Genomic DNA, 21295 nt, shown 5'->3' with positions numbered 1-21295 from the left:
ATTTCTGGCAAGTGAAATAAAAATTTGTAACGTATCCAGCCAGAATATTACTTTCATTTATTCCTTCCTGTATCTGTTTTATCCTCAGCTGTAACCAAAACAGTATTTACATTTGCTTTGGGTTTTCTGCAAGTATGCTAGGCTAGTTTCCCTATCCAGTTATATGGTGACAATACTTTCAAATAAATAGCACCCTGAAACTACTATACAACTTGTTTTTCATGTGCAAATTTGAATTCACAAATGATTTTTCCCAATCTACAGAAGTGAAGCCAAGGCTAGCAATTTAAGTCAGCTTATTTCTCTGCAATGCCAGACTACATCTGCAAGACTCCAATCGCAGTTGAGTTCAATTATGCCTTTATAGACTATAACAGTTTCCAGTTAATGGTCTGGACTATTCGTCCAATAAAAACAAGGATAAGAAAAAAATAGGTCAAGCGGTTAATGATGCCAGATACTCTTTTGCAGTTAAAAGTGCAGTGAACATGGGCAGAACAGAACTGTTCTTCTATTACAGATTAAATAAATATTAGATAACAGAGCACCATTGAAGAACCTGCTTCATAAGAGTATAGCCACAGAAAGAAATTTAACTCCTATACATTCCAGAAAGTTTCAATTTATAAAGCTTAAATCTGAAAAGAAGACTTAGATTTAGACTGACTTCATTATATTTCACTCTCTTACCTCTGCCTTGAGCCCATTAACTTAAGTTTCATTTAATTTATCATCTAGGAAAGCAATCAGTTTGGATTTAAATTCCATTGCAAGTTGAAAAATACACTACTTTTCTCAGTTATTTGCTCAAAGATTGAACAGATTTATTATTGTCTGCTTCATGTCTAATATTTCTATCTTCAGTTCCTAACTCTTCCTTCTTCATATACATGTCCTATTTAATATTATGCAGGAAGATACTTTTACAAAGTAATTAAGTACTGCCTGATCTAAACACACTGAGCTCCAGCTCCCACCGTACAAATATTTTCCAGGCCCTAGGCCCTGATCACAATAGTCATCATCCTTTTAGATATTTTTCTCCATCCCTATATAAAAAAAACTAAGACTAGAATCAAAAACTGTATTCCCATATTAGACATCTTATTAAACACAGGCAAAGGCAAAAATTTCTCCATATCCTGACAAATAAGGGTAAAGAAAACCCCAGCATTTCTTATTATTCCTTCATTTGAGGAAGGACTCTGCTCTCAAAGCAGAAACACCAGAGACAAAAATGAAGTCATTATGTTAAACAGGAAATAAATAAAAAACCAACGAGAAAGCAACTTTTTTTTTAAGCCAGTAGGTTGGTTTAGGAAAGAATGCATTATAGATATCAGAATAACACATGGCAGTAACTCCAGAAACTTGGTGTAAGTTAAAGGGTTTTCAATTACTTTGCAACTTCAAGTCATTCTTTTTTTGCAAAGCATTTTTTATACACACACACACATATATATTTAAACAAAACCCCTATTGATCTGCAACTTATAACACAGACCATGATAACCTGAAGTACTTTAATGTTTTTTAAACAGTCTACACTAATCCTCGGTTCTGAAGACTGCTGTTTCTCGGCCATTTGCTGAATTCAAATACTCAGACAAAAGTTGGAACAGCTCATCTTAAGGAGTATCCTGGGATCACAAAAGTTTCAGGAGATGATATGAAGTTGAAAGGTGATGTCTGATATTCACAGAATCACAGAACGGTTGAGGCTGGAAGGGTCTTCTGGAGGTCAGTTTGCCCAATCCCCTTGCTCAAGCAGGGCCACCTAGAACCAGAACATGTCCTGACAGCTTCTGAATACCTCCAAGGAGAGAGACACCAAACTCTCTGAGCAACCTGTGCCAGTTCTTGGTCACCCTCACAGTGAAAATGTGTTTCCTGATGTTCAGAGGGAACCTATGTTTCAGTTTGTGCCCACTGCTTGTTGCCCTGTCACTGGGTACCACTGAAAAGAGCCTGGCTCTGTCCTCTGAGCATCCTCCCTTCAGGTATTTATACACATTGGTAAGTTCCTCTCCAAGCCTTCTCTTCCGCAGGTTGAACAGTCTCAGCCCTCTCAGCTTTTCCTCATAGAAGAGATGCTCCAGTTCTTTAAACCTCTTCACGGCCCTTCATTGCACTCTCTTCAGTATGTCCATGGCTCTCTCGTACCAGGGAACCCAGAACTGGACACAATGCTCCAGGTGTAGTAGAGTAGAAGATGGAGTAGAGGGGAAGAATCACCTTCCTCAAAGTGCTGTCAACGTTTTGTCCAGAGCAGCCCAGGATACTTTGCCACAGGGGCACATTGATGGTTCATGTTCACTTCGGTGTCCACCAGGACCCCCAGGTCCTCTTCTGCAAAGCAGCTTTTCAGCTGGGTGGCCATCAGCACATATCAGTGCACGGAATATTGCCAAGTACCCCTACCACACAGAACCTAAGACTCCTATGCAGCAAGGAATGTGTTTTAATAATGTACAGAAAAATGTTTGCTAAATAATCATGCTGAGAACTATGTACATATTTGTTCCTCATCTTTCAGTCAACCAATCCATAACAAATGAGCAGAATGTAACTCATTAAATTAGTTTTTCACAAATACTGAGTTGTCCCTTGAGCAGCCTTTTTCTTAAGGTTAGAAGACAGAGGGAGGATTCAGTTTAAGACCAATTCCACAAGCAGTAAGAAATACACCAACTAATTTTTCATAATATGACATTTTTTCTGGAATTATTATACTGGAATTAATATAATGTTAAGGTAGCTGCCTTAAAAGTAGAAGAAAAAAAAAGCTGAGAGATATATATCCACGCAGCATTTCAATGAAAGAAGCAATTAATTTCTTCAAAACTTCAGCAAAGAAAGCAATGAAATATAAATGAGAATTTACTGTAACAAATATGTATCATTTTTGTACAGGCGCATTTTACCATTTAGTAATCATCTCCTTGGTAGACAGAAAACCGTGTAACATAAGCATGTGACTCAGCCATCTCACCTCTGCTACTAATATAATTACATAGTTTCTTACAAACTGGCAACAAGAATCAGATACAGATATAGCAAGAAAACTCACACCAGCTACTACAGAAGACTTTTTCTTCTCATCCACAAAGTGCTTGAGATAGACAGGACAATGCAACCGAGGAGATTCTTAACAGAACTGAAACTTTCAGTTCAATATAGTTTAGATCATCAGATTTAGTTTGAGTCAGTAACTAGTTAAACTCTTTCTGTATTTCTAAAGTGATCTAAATACTCTTCTTAAGCATTAGTTGTTTGTAACAACAAAATAACATTCCCGTTGGCAAACTGTGTTAACAATGGAAAGAATTTTAAATTTGGGGGGGGCGGAGGAGAGCGGAATGGAACCTAAATTCTTCAAAGTGTCCTGATAAAATCAGGACTGAATCACACCACTGAAAATGTCAAATGTAACTCTAAAAAGGCATGGGGCAACTGAGTCTGTCCATAACATTATGAACAGAACTCAACGCTTTGAAAATTAAATTTCTACAAGAAACCCTGCTGATTTTTACGTCTTTTCACATAGAAAGCACATACATTCAAACAGTTACCACAGCCAAACATCTACGAACAAACACAATGTTCCTTTAGCTGACAATTTGTATAAATTGGAACCAGGTTTATACCAAAGTGATCAATTGCATGAGACCAGGCCAGAGACTGTTCTAAATAAAAACTTTGATTTCATCACATAAAAATTGTCAATAGTATCAGTAGAAGACTGACAATACACTGATCCAATACAAACAAAACTCAGAAATTTGCTGTTACCAAAATAAGCCTTCAGATATTTTGACATCCAAACCCAGTGTATTTTTCCACTCAGCTGGTAGCATTTAAAATCACTGAAACCCACTCTGAACCGGCAGGCTAACATAACCAAAGTCTTAATTCCTGTTGTAACCTTACCTAGAGTTACTAGAATTATTTAGAGTTATTTTGCTTTAGAGTTATTAGACTGCATTTGTGTTTGCGATGCAGTTTGTTCTTATTTAGCCAAAGCTGCTTTAAACCACACATTAAATGCACTTTTTCATTTCTTCTAGGCAAGAGGTCATAGCCAGGGCAGAGCGGAAATATAGACCTATTTATCTGCCTTAAAATCACAGAACAGTTTGACTTGGAAAAGACCTTTAACAGTTATATAATCAAATGCCCCTGCAATGAGCAGGGACAACTTCAACTAGATCAGGTTGCTCAGAGCCCCATCCAACCTGAGCCCGAATGCTTCTAGGGATGGGGCAGCTGCCACCTCTCTGGGCAACCTGTGCCGGTGTTTCACCATTGTCATAATAAAAAAATTTCTTCCTTATGTCTAATCTGAATCTAGCCACCTTTAGTTTAAAACCATCGCCCCTTCTCCAGTCACTACAAGCCTTACTAAAAAGTCTGTCCCCATCTTTCTTATAAGCCCCCTTTAAGTATCGAAAGGCCTTAATAAGGTCTCCATGGAGCCTTCTCCAGGTTAAACAACCCAAATATCCTTTATACAAACATATGTGTATGTGAAATAACTGTATAACGTTACATGGCCAGCATACATCTACCACAGCTAGCAGTGACTTACTAAACATGGGGAGGGCAGCACATGAAACTTCAGACAGTTAAAAGCAAAGTATACTTTTCTGGGTAGCAGAATGAAAATCTTAATGTTTGGATGGAAGGAGATCGAGAATGTCAAAATGAACTGTTATTACAGTCTGGTTCTCAAAAAGAGTTCTCAAAAAGCTGTCAAAACACTGGTAAATATTTAGAATATGTAAATAGTACTAATTGTGCTTTCTTTTCCTGTGGTAACATTTTTCAAAAAATACAATACCTGACATACTTTGTAAATCCAGTGAATTAATATGGAAGATCTACTGGACATACCTCTCCTAGAGAGTGAGTTTGCAATAAAAGTGGGATTTTTTTTACCTTTGTTAAAATATTTGTACTGGCGTAAAAAGATACAGTCAAACCTCATTTCAACCAACTTACTCTGATTTTTGGTAAAACCCGACGAAGTGTTTCTGCAGGATTCTGTCGCATCAGGACCGGAAGATTTGCCACCACACTTGTTCCTTGGATATCCTGGCCAGAACTTCCAAAAATATATACAAACAATATGTTAGTCTCTACAATGGTTACAGGTTCACAGCTTTCACTTAAAAAAACCACAACCAAACAAACAACAAGCCCACACTACCCAGGTTATTCATATAGTAAGTCAAAAGAAGCATTACTTTGTTAATGTAATATGTAGTAGAAAACAGCATTAAAAAATATCAACCATAAAAGCTGTTATGTATCATTTCTCATATGTAATGTTTCAATTTTTAGTGTAGCACTGGGAAAAAATATGAAATGCTTGAAAGATCTTTTCAAACTGGATGATGAAGGCAGTGTTTTTTTGGAAGCTTTTCTATTATAACAGTACAAGTGATAAAGCATTGGAGGGGGACAAACAGAAGACATAAACGAAAACTACAATCAACATAGAACATTTTAACAGAAGTCTACAATTTTTTCCTTTTTGTAGGGAAAAAGCCATATGTATAATCAGATGTACATTGACAAATATGATTAAAGAAGGATGCAATAACTTGGTTAGATTACAGATCTTGTACCTTTCTCCTCATTCTGTCTGTCTCAGTGGTATCCTGCAATTGAAAGTGGGGAGAAAAAAAAAAAAAAAAAAAAAAAGCAGGATGGGAGGGAAACAGTAGGCAGCAATGAAGGTATGAGATAAAAATAAAAAATACCCAAGTGGATAAATTTCTAGAACAGAATCAGAAATAGAAAGGGTCTGGATGCCAAAATTAAAAATAAAACTAAACATCAATACATCTTTTTCCTGTTTAAATGCATAAAATCATTGTGCTAAACAAATTCAGATTTGTTCCAACAGCTAAGAAGCTATTTTTTAAATAAGCATGCAATGTTCAACTGCACACATGCAAGCATTTTTCTTTGTGTGACGTTGCAATGAAACATACAATATGATTATACACGTGATAAATCATAGTAAAACTACTTTTAAATACTCCCATATACCACTTTTTATTCTGTCATTATTCCAAGTTTTCTTAGTGAAACATATGAGCTCAGGAAGGAAACCAGGTACATAAATTGGTCACAGGACTGTAGATCTGCACAACCACCTTCCAGTTGTGTTCTGCCTCTGAAGTATATTAGGGAATTCACAGTTAAGATGTAAAGCCTTTCTGCAGCATTTAGAGTTGAAAAGATCTTTACACTTTCCATTAATATTCTACACCATCCTCAGCATTCATGTCTTTCAGAAGATCAAATGAAATTATAGGTACAGTCAAGCAGGCCAATTTAGATCTATTTGGTTAAATGCATACAAATATGCTTTTTAAAATGAAGATATGTTTGTATAAAAAGTAAGAAACAAAAGTAAAAGGTTTGGTGAAAATCAACAAAGACTAAAATATCCCAACAGAAATACTGTAGTATCCTACCAGAGAGATTTTTTTCTTTGCACACTATAATTTCTGAGTAAAAACATTCAAACAACAATTAGGTATCACCAAGACTAACTTAATCATGTTTAGCAAACTATTTCAGTGTATTTTTGAAAGAAAGTATTCTTCACTATCCCCGCAAAGATAATTTTCCATGTTAGAAGGCAGTATGTCCTGGAAGATTAAGCACAGGCTAGAAGGCAGGAATTCAGGAATCCAAATTCTCTTTGCAAGGTGGAGAGTCACACCCACCAGTTCACATCTCTGTTAGGTTTCTATTCTGCAGACAGGTGTAATTACCTAACTCATCAACTACAAACTATCACTCTGTACAGGGGTCTTAACATGGGAAAACCTCTGCCCTCCCAGAAAGGGGCAAACTTGCGATGGCAGATACATCTCATTTTTTGTACAGAGTAACATAAAGTTCCCGTAATTTGAAAGCATGTATCAAGAGCATATATAATAGAATGAACCTGATCTTAGATTGTTTGTATCTGTGTCTAATTTTCCTTTAAAATCAATGGAGAGAAATAGGACTCAATCAAAAGCAGTTTATCTCAGCTTGAATAGCTGAGATGGACAGTGCTTCTGAACTGCATTTCCCTCTACCAGCTATAAAAACAGACACAAAAACTAGTTCTCCTGCATGCACCTGCACCGTAAGTAAATGATGGCTCCTGCCCACAGAAACGCCTGACAAGCCTTAGTCCTACTGGCCTTCACGCTTATCCTTAGCTTCACCATTGCAAGGGGTCCCATTGATTTCTCATGTAGTAATATATTAGAATCATAGAGTATCTCAAGTTGGAAGGGACCCATAAGGATCATCAAGTCCAACTCCCTGCTCTTTGCAGGGCTACCTAAAACTAAACCATATGACTAAAAGCATCATCCAGACACTTCTTGAACTCTGACAGGCTTGGTGCTGTGCCCTGGGAGGCCTCCTCCAGTGACCAACCCCCCTCTCTGTGAAGAGCCTTTTCCTAATGTCCAGTCTGAACTTGAATTAACATCTTTAGAAATGCTTGTATGACTATAGCACTTAACTAATGTGGGACGAAATAAAAGATTCCTACTTCCCGGAGTTCCAGAGCAATCAAGAAGGATCCATCACACACTTAGTAATGGCAATAACTGTTTTAAATGGGTGCTACACACCACGAATGCCAGGAATCAGTATTTTTGTCTTATTTCCAATGGACCGTCTACACCTTAAATATTAGAAAGATAAGAAACCAAAGAGAAGAGCAATCATAAATACTAAGATGAGTAACAAGTGAGTAGAAAGCTGTGAATACTGTCCTGAGGGTATTCACACATTGCTGACATCAGGGCTGCAATGTTCTGACCTGCTGAGCAAAATCTGGGAATCATTCCCAGAGCAGAGACTTCACTTTTATTGTGCCTATACATTTACAGCAATAAAGAGCAAACAAAAATTATAGCTGGGGATGGAGCTCAACACAGATGTAAAAAAACCCTAAAATACACTCAAATTAACAATATCACAATGTAATAGTAAAAATATTAATGAAAAAAAACCCTCAACAGGCTGAAAACAAGACAAATTATTTAAGATATATTATTTCAAGGTCAAGAGGAAAAGGCTTGACAGAGCATAAAAACAATCACCAATTCCTGTATTTTTTTGAATATGGGTTATCTTTTTCTCTTGGTTTAAACCTTACTTCAGGAACACAGAAAATTACAAATCCAATACTGCACGTTTGGGGTTTTTACAGTGTATATTCTAACTGAGAAAATGGATCAGTATTTTTGTAGCTTTTTAATCCTCTGTTAAGACTACTAGAGATGTAAAATTAAGCTGATACAATTTTCTCAGAAAGTATTAGGAATCAATTTTCTGGATAGTTACCATATATACCCCTCTATATTTGTAACTGTTGTCTGTAAACACAAGAATATTGACAAGTTTTGACAGGGCAAAGCTACACCAAAGCCCTTTTCAATGCCATTCAAAATCAGAAAGAATGGATAAGAGTACAGATTTTGAGACTGATTTTAATATTAGCTTCCCTGTAGTCTTATTTCATAAACATGTATGACCTCTTTCAATAAACACACATCTCCAAATAACATCTAAACTCAGTGAAAAGGACAGTATTCTGTCAACTACTGAAAATAGACTTAAGTTAATGATTAATAGCTGATCTATTTACAGCTTGCAATATTTTTGCATTATGCAAAACCATTTTATTATCCAACTTAAAACCATGAATATTAAAGTATTTCATGTTTATGGCAGATTTCTCTGACTATCACATACTAATTCCAACAAAGCTTTTAAAGCAGAACTGAGAAATATAGAGCTCCCAGAGTAGAAAAGGGTCATGGCATACATAAGGCCCACAACTTCTTACAATACAACTTGCAAGGAAAAGCTGCGTACCTTTGTAATATTCAGCAATAATGGAAAAGGTCAAGGTAACTTGGAGAAGCTATTTAATTTTAAATTTTATTCATTTTGTATCAAGTTGGAAGAAATCCTAACTGCTAAAAAATGCAGCCAAAATGCAACCTTTATCCATCGGAAATGTAAAGAAAAGGGGAGTATTTCCCTTTAAAGCAGAAAAGCTTAGTATCTGGCTTGCTGCCAAGTAAGAATGTGAAGCAGGAGGCATTTCAACACCTACACAGCCTGTAATTTTCCAACTGCAGAAGATTTTTCTTCTATTTCTACCAAAGGAACTGCACCAATAGATTTTCTTTAAATGTTAAAGACTTCAGGATTATAGTGAATTATTGCTAAATGCTCAGATTTAAACATTTTTGTATTAATAAATATATTAAAATAAATGCTAAATCTTTTATTCAGAGTCACAGTAAGCTCAATGTAATGAAGGTACTCCTCCTTTCTTAACAGTGCTAACTATAGAAGAAATCAACGCAGCCCTATACTTAGAAAGAATTTAGCTCAACCTCTTTTGTGCTAGCAAAAATCCACATAGATAATATCATTTAAATATAAAACTTCAGGACTCATCTTCTGAGTTCATCCTACAGGAGATCCCAGTGACTTTACGGTGATGGGAATCCTCAGTCGGGGGGGGCGGGGGGGGGGAAAGCTCTCACGCCTGAACACTTTGTCCTAATGCTTATTGCCTCTGCAACAGCAGCTGCTCGCCGCCAGCCAGCAGTACCAGAGCCGATCTAAATACACTGCTCGTTAAAGAGCTGGTACTTCTCAAGTGCAAGCGTAGCATTAAGCCTCTCCCTCCAGCCCCTGCATTTGGTTTTACTTGTTTTTCCTACCCTCATAAAATGAAGTCTACATTCTATTTGGGACTGCCGTGATACTGGAGCAAATCCTCCTAGAAACCATTTACAAACATAAGAAGGACCAAACAAACAAACAAACAAAAAACAAACCACAAAAAAAACCCTGGGAGTAGCACCCTGGATTTGTGAAGGGGAAATCACACCTGAACACCTGACCAACCAACTTAGCCATTTGCAATGAGATCATTGGCTTGGATGGTGGAAGCCGTTTTAACTTATTTTAGCAAGGCTTTTGACATAATTTTCCATAATATCCTCATAGATAAACTGATGAAGTACAAGCTAGATAAATGGAAAGCGATGCAGACTGGAAACCAGCTGAACTATGGAGCTTAAAGGGTTCTGATCAGCGGCAAGGCAGCCAGCTGGGAGCCAGCCATGGGTGGTTTACCTCAGGGGTCTATGCTGGGGGCAATACTGTTTAACGTTTTCATTAATGACCTGGATGATGGGACAGAGTGTAACCTCAGCTAGTATACAGATGACACAAAACTGGGTGGAGGGGTTGGTTAGACCAGATGGTTGTGCTGCCTCAACAAGCTGGAGCGACAAACCAACAGGGATCTTACTAAGTTCAACAGTGGGAAATGCAAGTCCTGCAGCTGTGGAGGAATAACTCAGTGCACCAGAACAGGCTGGGAGCCAGCCAACTGGAAAATAGCTTGGCAGGAAAGGACCTGGAGGTCCTAGTAGACACCAAGCTGACCAGGAGCCAGAAATGTGTCCTTGTGGCAATGGCAGACAACAGCACTCTGGGCTACACTAGGAAAAGCATCACCAGCAGCTCAAAGGAGGTGATTATTCTTCTCTATTCAGCACAAGAAACTCCTAGACAGATGGCAGGGAGTCCATTGAAGGGCCACTAAAATGATTAAAGGATTACAGTACCTAATATTTGAGCAGAAGCTTAGACAACAGGGATTTTTAGTCTCGAGAAGACTTGGGGGTCTTATTTAATATGTATAAAATGTGACGTGAGGTGCTAAAGAAGACAGACACACATTATTCCCAGTGGTGCCCAGTGACAGGTCAAGAGGCAATGGAGAAAAATTCAATAGACTTGAAAAATGTTCTTCTATGTCAGACTGCTCAAATATTGGAATGAGCTGCCCAGACAGCTGGTAGAGTCTCCATCCTTAGGATTCAAAATCCTGAGTTCAGGACAAGACCCTGAACACACTGCTCTAATTGACACTGCTTTGAGAAGGGAGGTGGACTAGATTATCTCCAGAGGTCCCTTTACACCACAACTATACTATGATTACATTCAGGAGGGGTGTTTCCAGGTTTGCAAACTTTCAGCAAGCTCAGGGCAGACAATAAGATTTCTTATATTTCAAATAGCTAGCTACTAAAAATGGATGCTTAAACATTCAATTTGAATTTCATTTTTAAATCATTTTTCAAAAACAGATTCTGCAAATTAGGAGCAAACAAGTTTTAAAAGTCCCTGGGTACTCAATTAGGAACATTTCTATCTGGAAAGGGAATGAAGGACTACAGCTCCTTCTACAGTATGAAGAAAGAAGATTAGTCACTGAATGTTCCCCAAGAGAATATTACCACAAAGGAGTTTGAAAAAGAGAACATAAATTTACATATATCTCTCTTCTCCCCACCTTCATTTGCACTAGCCTGCAAAACACAGTGACAGGAGCAGAATACGGCATTGTAAAGACGACTGAGGTACAATGTTTACCCAAGCTCTAACTAAAGCACTGTGTTTATGAACTGACTTTAACACTGTGGCCAACGATATCAGTTCAGCAAAAATGATTTGCTAAATAGCCATTGCTGAATCAACCACTGAAGTCCATGCTTTGTGTAACTTAGTTTTACAAATCTAGTAGTTCTGATGGATGGTTGCAGGGGATTACAGTGTTAATACGTATAAGTGACATATTCTCAGCACAAGATTCCAAAATGTTCTGTGTTGGTCTAAACCTGCATCCATTGAAAACACAAGTAAAAATTTACCAACCTCAGTGAGTGTCTGATTAGAATAACATGATAAAAAAATAATAAAGTATTCAATAACTAATCAGGTACTGGGAAAAAGAAAGTCAGAAAGAACATTATCAAACATTGAAAAAGGGTGCCTGGAGGTTGGGGGAATCCTTGGAGATATTCAAAACTCATCTGGACAATGTCTTGAGCAACCTGATCTAACATCAAATTACATTAGACTTGGAAGCTGGCCCTGCTTTGCGCTGGGCATTGGACCAAATGACCTCCAGAAGTCCCCAGCCACCTAAACTATTCTGACTGTCATTCATAAATACTAAACTTAATTTCCTATTTGTATAAAAGCTCAGAATGTGAAGGATTTAGCCCATTCAGAATGATTTAATATCAATTCTCCTTCCAGGATTTTTGTTCTTCTGTGCAATACACTGGTTGCCAAGGAAAACTAGAAATCCAGATAAATATTTCGTCAATAACATAAAAGTGCTTGGCCCATAAGACTTCGGGAATTAGACAATCTTCTTGACTTCTATGGTGAAGATTTTTACATAGCAATCTTTCCTATGCAGACACGTAGACACAGACTTAAAATTTATTAAAATGCTTTCTATGTACTGCTCTTGCTAAGTAAAAACTAACACTTCTGTAAGTTTTATTTTTTAATGTTGTCTTTGATTGCATATTTTAAGGGTTTTGGTAACAAAAAGGGAGAAAAAACCTAGCAAATAGGAAAATTTCTTAAAATCACAAATATCGATAAATTATTTTAAGACCAATTTTCATTTTGTTTCAAAGTGAATACTCCTTTGATAAAGTACAGTCAGTACCATATTTCACACTTTTCTGTGAAAGTACAATCTTTTCTTAATACCACTGTAAAGTCGTAAGTTTCCTTTTATTTCATGTTATGTGTGCTTACATTTCAATTATACTTTTGTAAACATAAATTATATAATGGTAGTGTCTGAACATCTATTTGACATAAATTGTAACAAGTGTATTATAAACAGACCCAGTCCCATGGAGGAATCTGTCATTTCTTTAAAATAACTTCATTTGAGTGCCTCAGTTGAACAAAGACTTTGTTAATATTTGCACAGCTCATGCTTCTCAGTCTTGAAACTATATTTTACAAGGAAGATTTTATAGACCGTAAGTGCTTTACAAAATCGTGCATTATCTTCTACCATGTTGCAAATCAAAAAAGTATCTGGAATCAAAATTATGTTTTACCTGATAATCTGCACTAGGATTTGAAACTGCAAAGATACACAAAATATTTAGGCTGTATTTTTAAAAACAGTTTACTGATGTATCAAACTACTTAACATTTCTGGCATTGTACAGTAACTGCTAAAAAAAGAGGCTTCCTTCTGAAGAAAATCTATTACAAGAACTTAAAAAACATTACTCATTTAGACACACACACATAAGCAATCTTATGTATTTTAAAATACAATACTGGGGCTCCTAAACCCTATGTTGCACTTCCTTGACTATCAGAACAACTTTTGAAGACCACACTTAGCTGGGCACCATATGTAACAACCTCAAAACTGATTTAAATTGTCCTAGAAGTCAATGGCCTTTTTCTGTATGTACTAATACAGTATAACATTTATGTATGCAAGCCTTCGTGTGTATGACATATATGATAAAAAGCAAGATTCTAGAATAGGTATATAAACCAGACTACAACTAAGTCCAAGACTGGAATGGGGCCAAAGAAGCGATAAGCAGCTTTGTCTTTTAACACTTCCCTCCCTTTGTTACCTGTCTAGCCAGAGCAAATAAAGGGAAGAAACTTTATTTTCAGGCTTCTATAATTTTACTGAAAATAAGATAGAATAAGGTTAATCTGAAAATGTAACACTTGATATATCCATTTTCAATAAGTCAGAAGTTCTGGTAATATCGCAGTATGAACACCTCATTTGACACTGTAACCCTTTTCTATTAAAACGTAATTTTCAAACCCACTTCCTCATCCTGGTCTTCTACTTCAGATATATGTGATCGTGATCATTTTACAGCACATCTGAATAAAACCTCCATGATCTATACATTAAAAAAAAAGAAATTAATCTGATCTTAGTACATATCTGAACGTGTTCCACTACACATGAAACTTTTAGTGCAATTAAAGCAAGAATGGAAATCCAAGATTTAGCTGCACAGTAGTTTTGTATTCATAGTAACCTTGTTTGCTAGGATTAGTCTGATCAACTGAAGTTTCTTCGTTCTGTTTGCTTGCTGAAAAACTGTCAGAGACAGAAAGGATGTCCAGTTCATACAAATACTCTTTTCTGTTCCTGAGCTAAAACAGATGTACTATAATGATACAATAACTTAATTCTTCCTAATACCATCAGTTTCTGTGAGTTCAGACACGAATTACTTTCTCCCTTGAATTTTAAGAAGAGTTTCAAGAATATAAAAAGTGCCTCAAAGGAAAACATTTTTCCTTTCAAATATTACCTTAGTATCAACATTACTATCTGCTAGAAGATAAGTGTTTCCTCTTCTTTAGAGGACTTATAACGCATATTGCATTTTGTACGGTCTCTGGGTAGAATTCATCTAGAGTCAAAATAAAAGACAGCAAAACTTGAAATGTAAAACCAGCCTTTTCACTCCAAGACGAAGATAATATAATTTCCAATTCCTAGGTGGTATAAAAAAAACAAGCTAGTAGCTGATACTATTTTTCCTCTGCCCAGCCCTCATTCACTAACCCAGAATTTATAATTTCCACTTTCAGCAAGATTTGTCATTTCACAGCATGCGTTATATGATATAAGTCATCTTCTGAGAAAGTACAAAGCCTGTAATTTTTCTACACAGAAAGTGAGGAAAAAAATAATCACAGATGCTAACCAAATTCTAGAAGGGTAAATTACTTCTGCTGACCTAAATTTATCTTCTAGTCTAATTTAGACACAAGATCTCTTTTCATTCTCCAGTCTTATTTTTTGTACCAGTACATTTCATCCACTGAGTTAGCTAATGGTGGCATGAAAAAATGAACACTTCAAATGACCTAACAAGTACTAAAATCTACTTAGAGTCTTCCTCCACCCATGGGTCTTACAGTTGTAGGGCATCATAATGAATAGATCCCAAAGCTTCCACTTTATTACTTATTTGTGTGACTTTTCATCATGCATTATCATCCTTTCTGACCATAACATATTCCACATTGTATCAATTTTTTTATTTTTTTTTTTTTTTTTTTACAGCAACTCTGATAGTTGTGGAAGTTGACGAGAATCTTCTCAGGAATATTTAAAGGTTCTTGATTGAGAAAGCTGTATCTGTGCATTTCCACCTCTCCTTGGCAGGTCTAAAAAAATTGCCTATTTTTTCAAGATTTATTGACTGCTCTAATAGAGGATAACACTTCCCTTCACCTTGCTATGAATCTCTTTAATCATTTAAACCCAAACTATGCTATACTAATTTAATGAGGAATTCCTCTGGGTACCATTAGGAAAAACACATCATAAGGTTAGGAAAGCAACTGTTACTGGTCTATTTGTCTATACTTGCATTGCTTCATAAAAAAAAAAAAGCCTTTCTGTATAGGCAAGAGTTTGTTTTATATTGAAGACCATGGTAAAAGCCTGAAATAACCATAACATTCTTAGCGTTAAAGTACAAGGAGGACTTTTGAGTTATCTTCCAAAAAATTCAAACTTTTTCAAATAGGCTTATAAGATTCAGAATGAAAAATCTAAGTTGCTGCATCAACCACTATAACATAGACAAATAGTACAAAAACCATACTTTGCACATAAGTTGACCATCCATTTTCAAAATCACACAGACTGGATTGAAGAAAATGTAAATGTAAAAGACCTGTAGAAACATTGTAAATAACGCTGAGTACAGAATGAATGAAAGTACAGTGTATAAGTACAGTGAATGAATGAAAAGCCACAAGAAAAATAAAAAAGGGTAAAGACACTGAACCCAGGGGTTTGAAGCTATTGCTCACAGCATTTTCCCCACATGCAAGATAAATGTATCTATATATTGTATATAGAGATATATATAGTTATATAGAGAGACATTGTAAGTAGATAGGTATCATATGTAAGAATACAAGCTGAGCTCATGGTTCAATGTAAATTGTAAGCACTGAAAAATATCTAAAATTTTAGCAAGTCTTTTCAAGCTTTAGCTGCAGAAGCAGTTCCTTTTTCTCAACCAAGGAAATCTGACTGTGACCTCAAAATGATTTCAAACAGGTAACACTAAATTTCTGCCAAATTATTATTGTCTTACTCAAAGGGCCTGGTGACTCAAAAGAAAAAAAAAGAATTAGAAAACAAACACAAAACTGTGAACTTACTCCTCAAATAAGCTAGATTTTAGACAGCTGAGAGTGGAAAGCCTTATTTGTTTGTCTTCTGTTCATTATTCAAATATTTTCAAGTAGTATTGGACATCTACTTCAGTTACATGCATAAGCAATACAATGTCAAACAGATACCTCTGATAGTGATTTCTCACGTATCAGAAGCAACCACAGATCAAAGGCAGCTTTTGGAGGTAAACATGCAAATAACTAAAAATTAATTCAATTCCAAGCTGTTGCTGATTCACATTCTGTCAAACAAAAAAGTGCTTTACTTAATTCATGTTCACTTTAGGAAGTAGGATGAATTTCAGCTCCTTAGGTTAAAATGAAGAAAGAGTCAGAGTCATGCCATTGTTTGTTCCATTGATGGCATACAGCTTGGAGTGGACAGATAATCAAACCAGATAATACAATTAACATCATAAACAAATTGAAGTGATGACACAAGTCTTGCATATTTCCATCTCTCTGGCAGAATAATTTCAAACAGCAGATACAAATGAGTATTATACATACGGATAATTCATCTGTATTTACATTCCTGTCAAAATCATTATAAGCACATGATCAGAATCTTCCTGCCTACCCAACTAGTTTTAGGTAATTATAATCCTAATAACATTCCTTACCTTCAAAATCACTACAATGATCTTGAGTAGCCTTTTGTTAGACTATTTTTTTCCTCACATAATCATATTTTAACTTATTTCTAATAGCATGATTATCCCAAAACAAGTTTGACATTCTGCAATTGAAAGAATAAATACAGCATTTACCAGTAATTCCACCCACATTTACTAAAATTAGTTCAGAATCTTCTCTGGAAGAAAATAATACCTCTTCCCTTTGAATGTGTGTCAAACATGCTCAACTGCATAGATCCTTCACAGCATACCAGTGTTAACCATCAGAATATCTGGCTTATTTATTTACTATGTCAGTAACAACATCCTTCTACGAAAGCAAAAGTAATAGAAAAAAGAAAAAATTCAGAAAAAGGCAACCATTGATACAATACCATTTGCAAACCACCACCATCCCCCCTTTGGTTTGTTTACAAACCAAAAATTTGGGTAATTGAACAGAATTAACTGATCACTAAAAGGTGTGGGACAGTAAAAGTTTAGCCCAAATTCATTGTGCAATATTAAGACAATGTATTATTTGCATGAATAATACTTCTATTTCGTGTCTGATACATCATCCATGCAAATGGATATCTACAGGTAGAATTTACCTTAAAAACAGCACACAGTGCTTAGAATATCAATATTACATTGCATCCAAAACTCCAAATTTCTGTATGAGTATCACAGGGCCAGCATAGTCTTTACAGGTATCACACAAACCATCTTAACTGGTATTCACTCAGTGTGTAGTTTCCTGAAGATAATGATCTCAAGGCAAACCACCAGTCATAGGGATGATGGCAAAGAAAAGGAAAATAAGATGTACACACTTGCAAGGGAAGGAACAGCATTTGGCAAAAAATAAAACCAGTCTTCTGTATGCTGGACTCAACAGCAGCAACAGAATAAAGAAACCTCAACCCTAATACTTGCATCTGTTACCAAAAAGCACGCAAACTGAATCATGAACACCTCAAATGACCTAACAAGTACTAAAGTCTACTTAGAATCTTTTTCAGTTCAGGGGTCTTATAGGTGTGGGACATTATACACAATAGATCCAGAGGCTGCCACTTTCCAATTCTTCTTTTAAACAAAAACAAACAAACAAAAAACCAAAAACAAACAAAAAAAAGAAAACAGCCAACAACAAAACCATCTTCTTCATTTAATCAGGAAGTAAGATGAGGCACTGGAAAATTAACTACTTAAAGCCTTCAGAATTGGCAATAAAAAAGTAGGACACAGATCTGGATATTAATTTTATTGATCTACCTACTCTCTAACACACTGTTTTAAAATAGGTAGAATGGTTTAAGTGATCAAAGCACAAATGCATTTATCTGCCCTTAAGAGCTGATTTTTCCATACCAGTATGCACCTAATCATTTATTACAAACTCATGGTACAACTATTTTGTTCATGTGTAATACAACAGGCATGCAAGGTTCAAAACAAGTTGCAAGTAACCCTCAAAATGCACCTGCCGTTGGCTTCACATGGTGATAAAAGTAAGAGGAAATAGACATATTCTTGTCTTAAAACCTACATTAAAGCAGCAGGTTAATTTTAAGTAGTCATCATTATTTTCTCCATTGATTTAGTTGTTAGCACTTGATGCAGCTGTAAAAAGCAAAAATAAAACTAAATCTTGCCCTGAAGACTATACCCTGAATAACTTCTAGCTCCCAAAATGGCAGAGAAATAGGTATCCTAATCCTGAGCTTTCAAATGAAATTACATAAACGAGATTAACTGTTTATAACAGAAGAATTTTGGTACAAGCAGCAATGAGGCAGTGACTCATGTTTTGCTATTTAATATGGACATAAATCCTCCTCCTCAAAAAGCTCAGTTACAATTTCAGCAGTGAAAATGGCATCTTTTCTGTTTCTCCTTTTAAAGCCAGCATTTTTATCTCCAGGCCTGCCCAACAATGTAATATTACCAAGAAAATACATATATTAAGGCAGATGCCCTTCAGTTTTCTCTTTTACATGTTTATTTTGTCAGAGACAATATAATTAATTCATAATTACAACAAAACTATAGTTAGCATTTTTAAAGCATTTCCTTACTGTCCCTGGTCAAGCTTTCTCAATATACTCTTGGTAAAAGAAGTTACCAAGCAATTACACTTGGGGGGTGGGGGTGGGGAGAAGAGAATATAGAGAGAGTATATACTACTTTGGAAAGTCAGACCACCTGCAGGTCAACTGCACTTCTCGTCTAACACTATGCTGTGTTACCTACAGAACAGGTAAATAGTAAATCATCCCATTTTGTAGATATAACCCCTAGCAAGCAAAATGCAATAATATCACCGAGTGCAACAGTGCTTCTCCTACTGTGCAGCTCTGTTTATATCAATTGAGTTATCAATGCTTTGACCCAGCTTGAATCCAACTTTCCTGCTCTTCTTCCAGCTGGTAAAGAGAAATGTGTTGGAGTTCTACAGACAGCTTTGAACAACTATTTAATCTTAGTATAAACTGATGGCTCCAGTGCTTAGTGTTCTTTGTTGTTTAACAGTAGTCATCGGATTGGGGGGGAAGCTAATTGATACCTACCCAAATTAATCCACTGTTTTTACTTCAAGAAACGTAGACCTTTTACTAGGGACATAATTGACAATTTGTACACAAAGCTATTCTCATAAGCAAAAACACGGGCTCCAAGACTTTCTGCTTGTACCCTTCCTCATGCTTCTGTAATACCACAGAACACCACGTGCCAATTTTGCAATTTTATTCAAAGTTACAGTGCGTTACCATTTAAAAACATAAAACCACATTATTTTATTCCAATTTAAGGTATGCTGGGGAAAGAAAAAAAATCCTGTGGGTTTTTTTCACAATAAAGCAGAAGACAACTTCAAAAACCCATGAGAAAAATACCTTATAAAAAAAATACCTGTATTGATCTATTTGCAAAGCCAGAATTCTCTTAAACTGGAAGTTTATTGGAAAATGGATAAGGACAAGAAGAATAGATAAATTACTTCTTCCCACACACACTCCCAACAGAAAGAACGTAAGACTATATGCTCTTTGATGCTTCACTCTTTCTTCATCATTATAGATTGTTTTGACTTGGTGATGCTGGTCACCTTCATTTAAATAATCTTACAGAAAATGTAAGGTTAACAAAAAAAAAAAAAAAAGTCTGAAGTCCTACAAATACCTTCCCAGCTACCTTAAGTAGACAAAGTCAATAAAACAAGACCCCTAGTTATTACACTCACCTTGGATTCATACACACTTAAAATGATGCAATTCCATTCACGTCAGTTCATCTATCCCTGCTTACACACAGCCTGAATCTGACTTTCCTATGTTATAGCAAATTTAAGAACAGTGGAAGAACAAGAAAGTAGGAATTACAGGAAAACACTGGGACTGAAATCACACTGTAGCATATTTCTGTAAATAAAGAGTAATTTTGGAATTATACAATGACTGAGAAGTACTGTTTATCCATAGTCTGTTAGAAAAGGAGTAAGCATCTAAAATCTATTACTATATAAGGCGTAGATGGGCAAGATGTTTCCAACAATATTGGAAATTGGAAATAAATAAATATTGGAAATTGGAAATAAAAAAAGTTGGAATAAAAGTTCAATAAAGTACAGTAATTCCTCTTGGTCCTGCTGTGAATTGATAGGACTGACAAGGAATGACTCAGCTAATCTGCACATGTGAGTTGTACACATTCTCAGAACCCACAGTCATGCAACATGGAATAAAGAAAACTGCTCCCGAAACAACTGCTACCAAGATATGGAGGAATACATCCAGAGCATGGTATATTTATTCATTAACATTAACCCCTCGTAGGATAACACTTTGCAAAAAGAAACACACTGAAACATTTATTTGAATGCAAAAGAAGCTAAATGGTAGAATTTAGATAAGAATACCTGCATCATCAGGAATCCATTCAAATAATAACATGTACCAGAAATATCTGGTACATTTTCCTGCTTGTGTAAAAGTATCAGCCAGAGGCAACAAAACATGCCTCAGACAGATGTATCTAAGAGATCTAGCAGAAGTTTCCAAGTGGTTCTTTGTCTCTTTTCTCATTCTGTTTTATTATGACTCATAAAGCAGAAAGACATTTTTCTTCCATGGATAGGGGTGCTCATCTGGTAGGCTATAGGGAATTAACATTCAATGAGAAAGACTCCATCTAGACAAAAAGTGTCTCCGTGAGACCCGCAAGGTTATTCATGGAGAGAGGAGAAACTTCAAGAACTGCAACAAACGGGAGCGCCATGTAAAACTAGTTTTAACAGACTAGGGCATAAAAGTTAGAGAACCCTTCATTTCAAAGCCTGTAAAAGATACTTCTACTGTTCAGACTGCAAAGACCCATACACAACCTGATCTAGAAAGGTAATGGGGGGGGGGGGGGGGGGGGGGGGGCGGGGCACGGCAGAATCAAGATGTAAGAACACCAGTGACATGTTAACTCTCAAAGTGTGAGTTTTGAGAACTTACTTAAGTAGCATTCCTATCACTATCATGTTCAAATGAAAAGAT

The 21295-nt window shown here is 36.1% G+C and overlaps 1 protein-coding gene across 2 annotated transcripts in view; it reads right to left on the bottom strand.

Annotated features, from left to right (window-relative positions):
* PPP4R4 (protein phosphatase 4 regulatory subunit 4) overlaps nucleotides 1-21295 on the bottom strand; it is a 70527-nt gene that overhangs the window by 40196 nt on the left and 9036 nt on the right. For both annotated transcript variants that reach the window (XM_056347524.1, XM_056347525.1), the window contains exon 3: nucleotides 5002-5104. In XM_056347524.1, coding sequence (XP_056203499.1) covers nucleotides 5002-5104 — 103 coding nt within the window. The remainder of the gene's footprint in view (nucleotides 1-5001; nucleotides 5105-21295) is intronic.

Source organism: Falco biarmicus, chromosome 7 (assembly GCF_023638135.1).
Source record: "Falco biarmicus isolate bFalBia1 chromosome 7, bFalBia1.pri, whole genome shotgun sequence".
In the NCBI taxonomy this organism is placed as follows: domain Eukaryota; kingdom Metazoa; phylum Chordata; class Aves; order Falconiformes; family Falconidae; genus Falco; species Falco biarmicus.
This window is presented reverse-complemented; position numbering and strand designations above follow the sequence as displayed.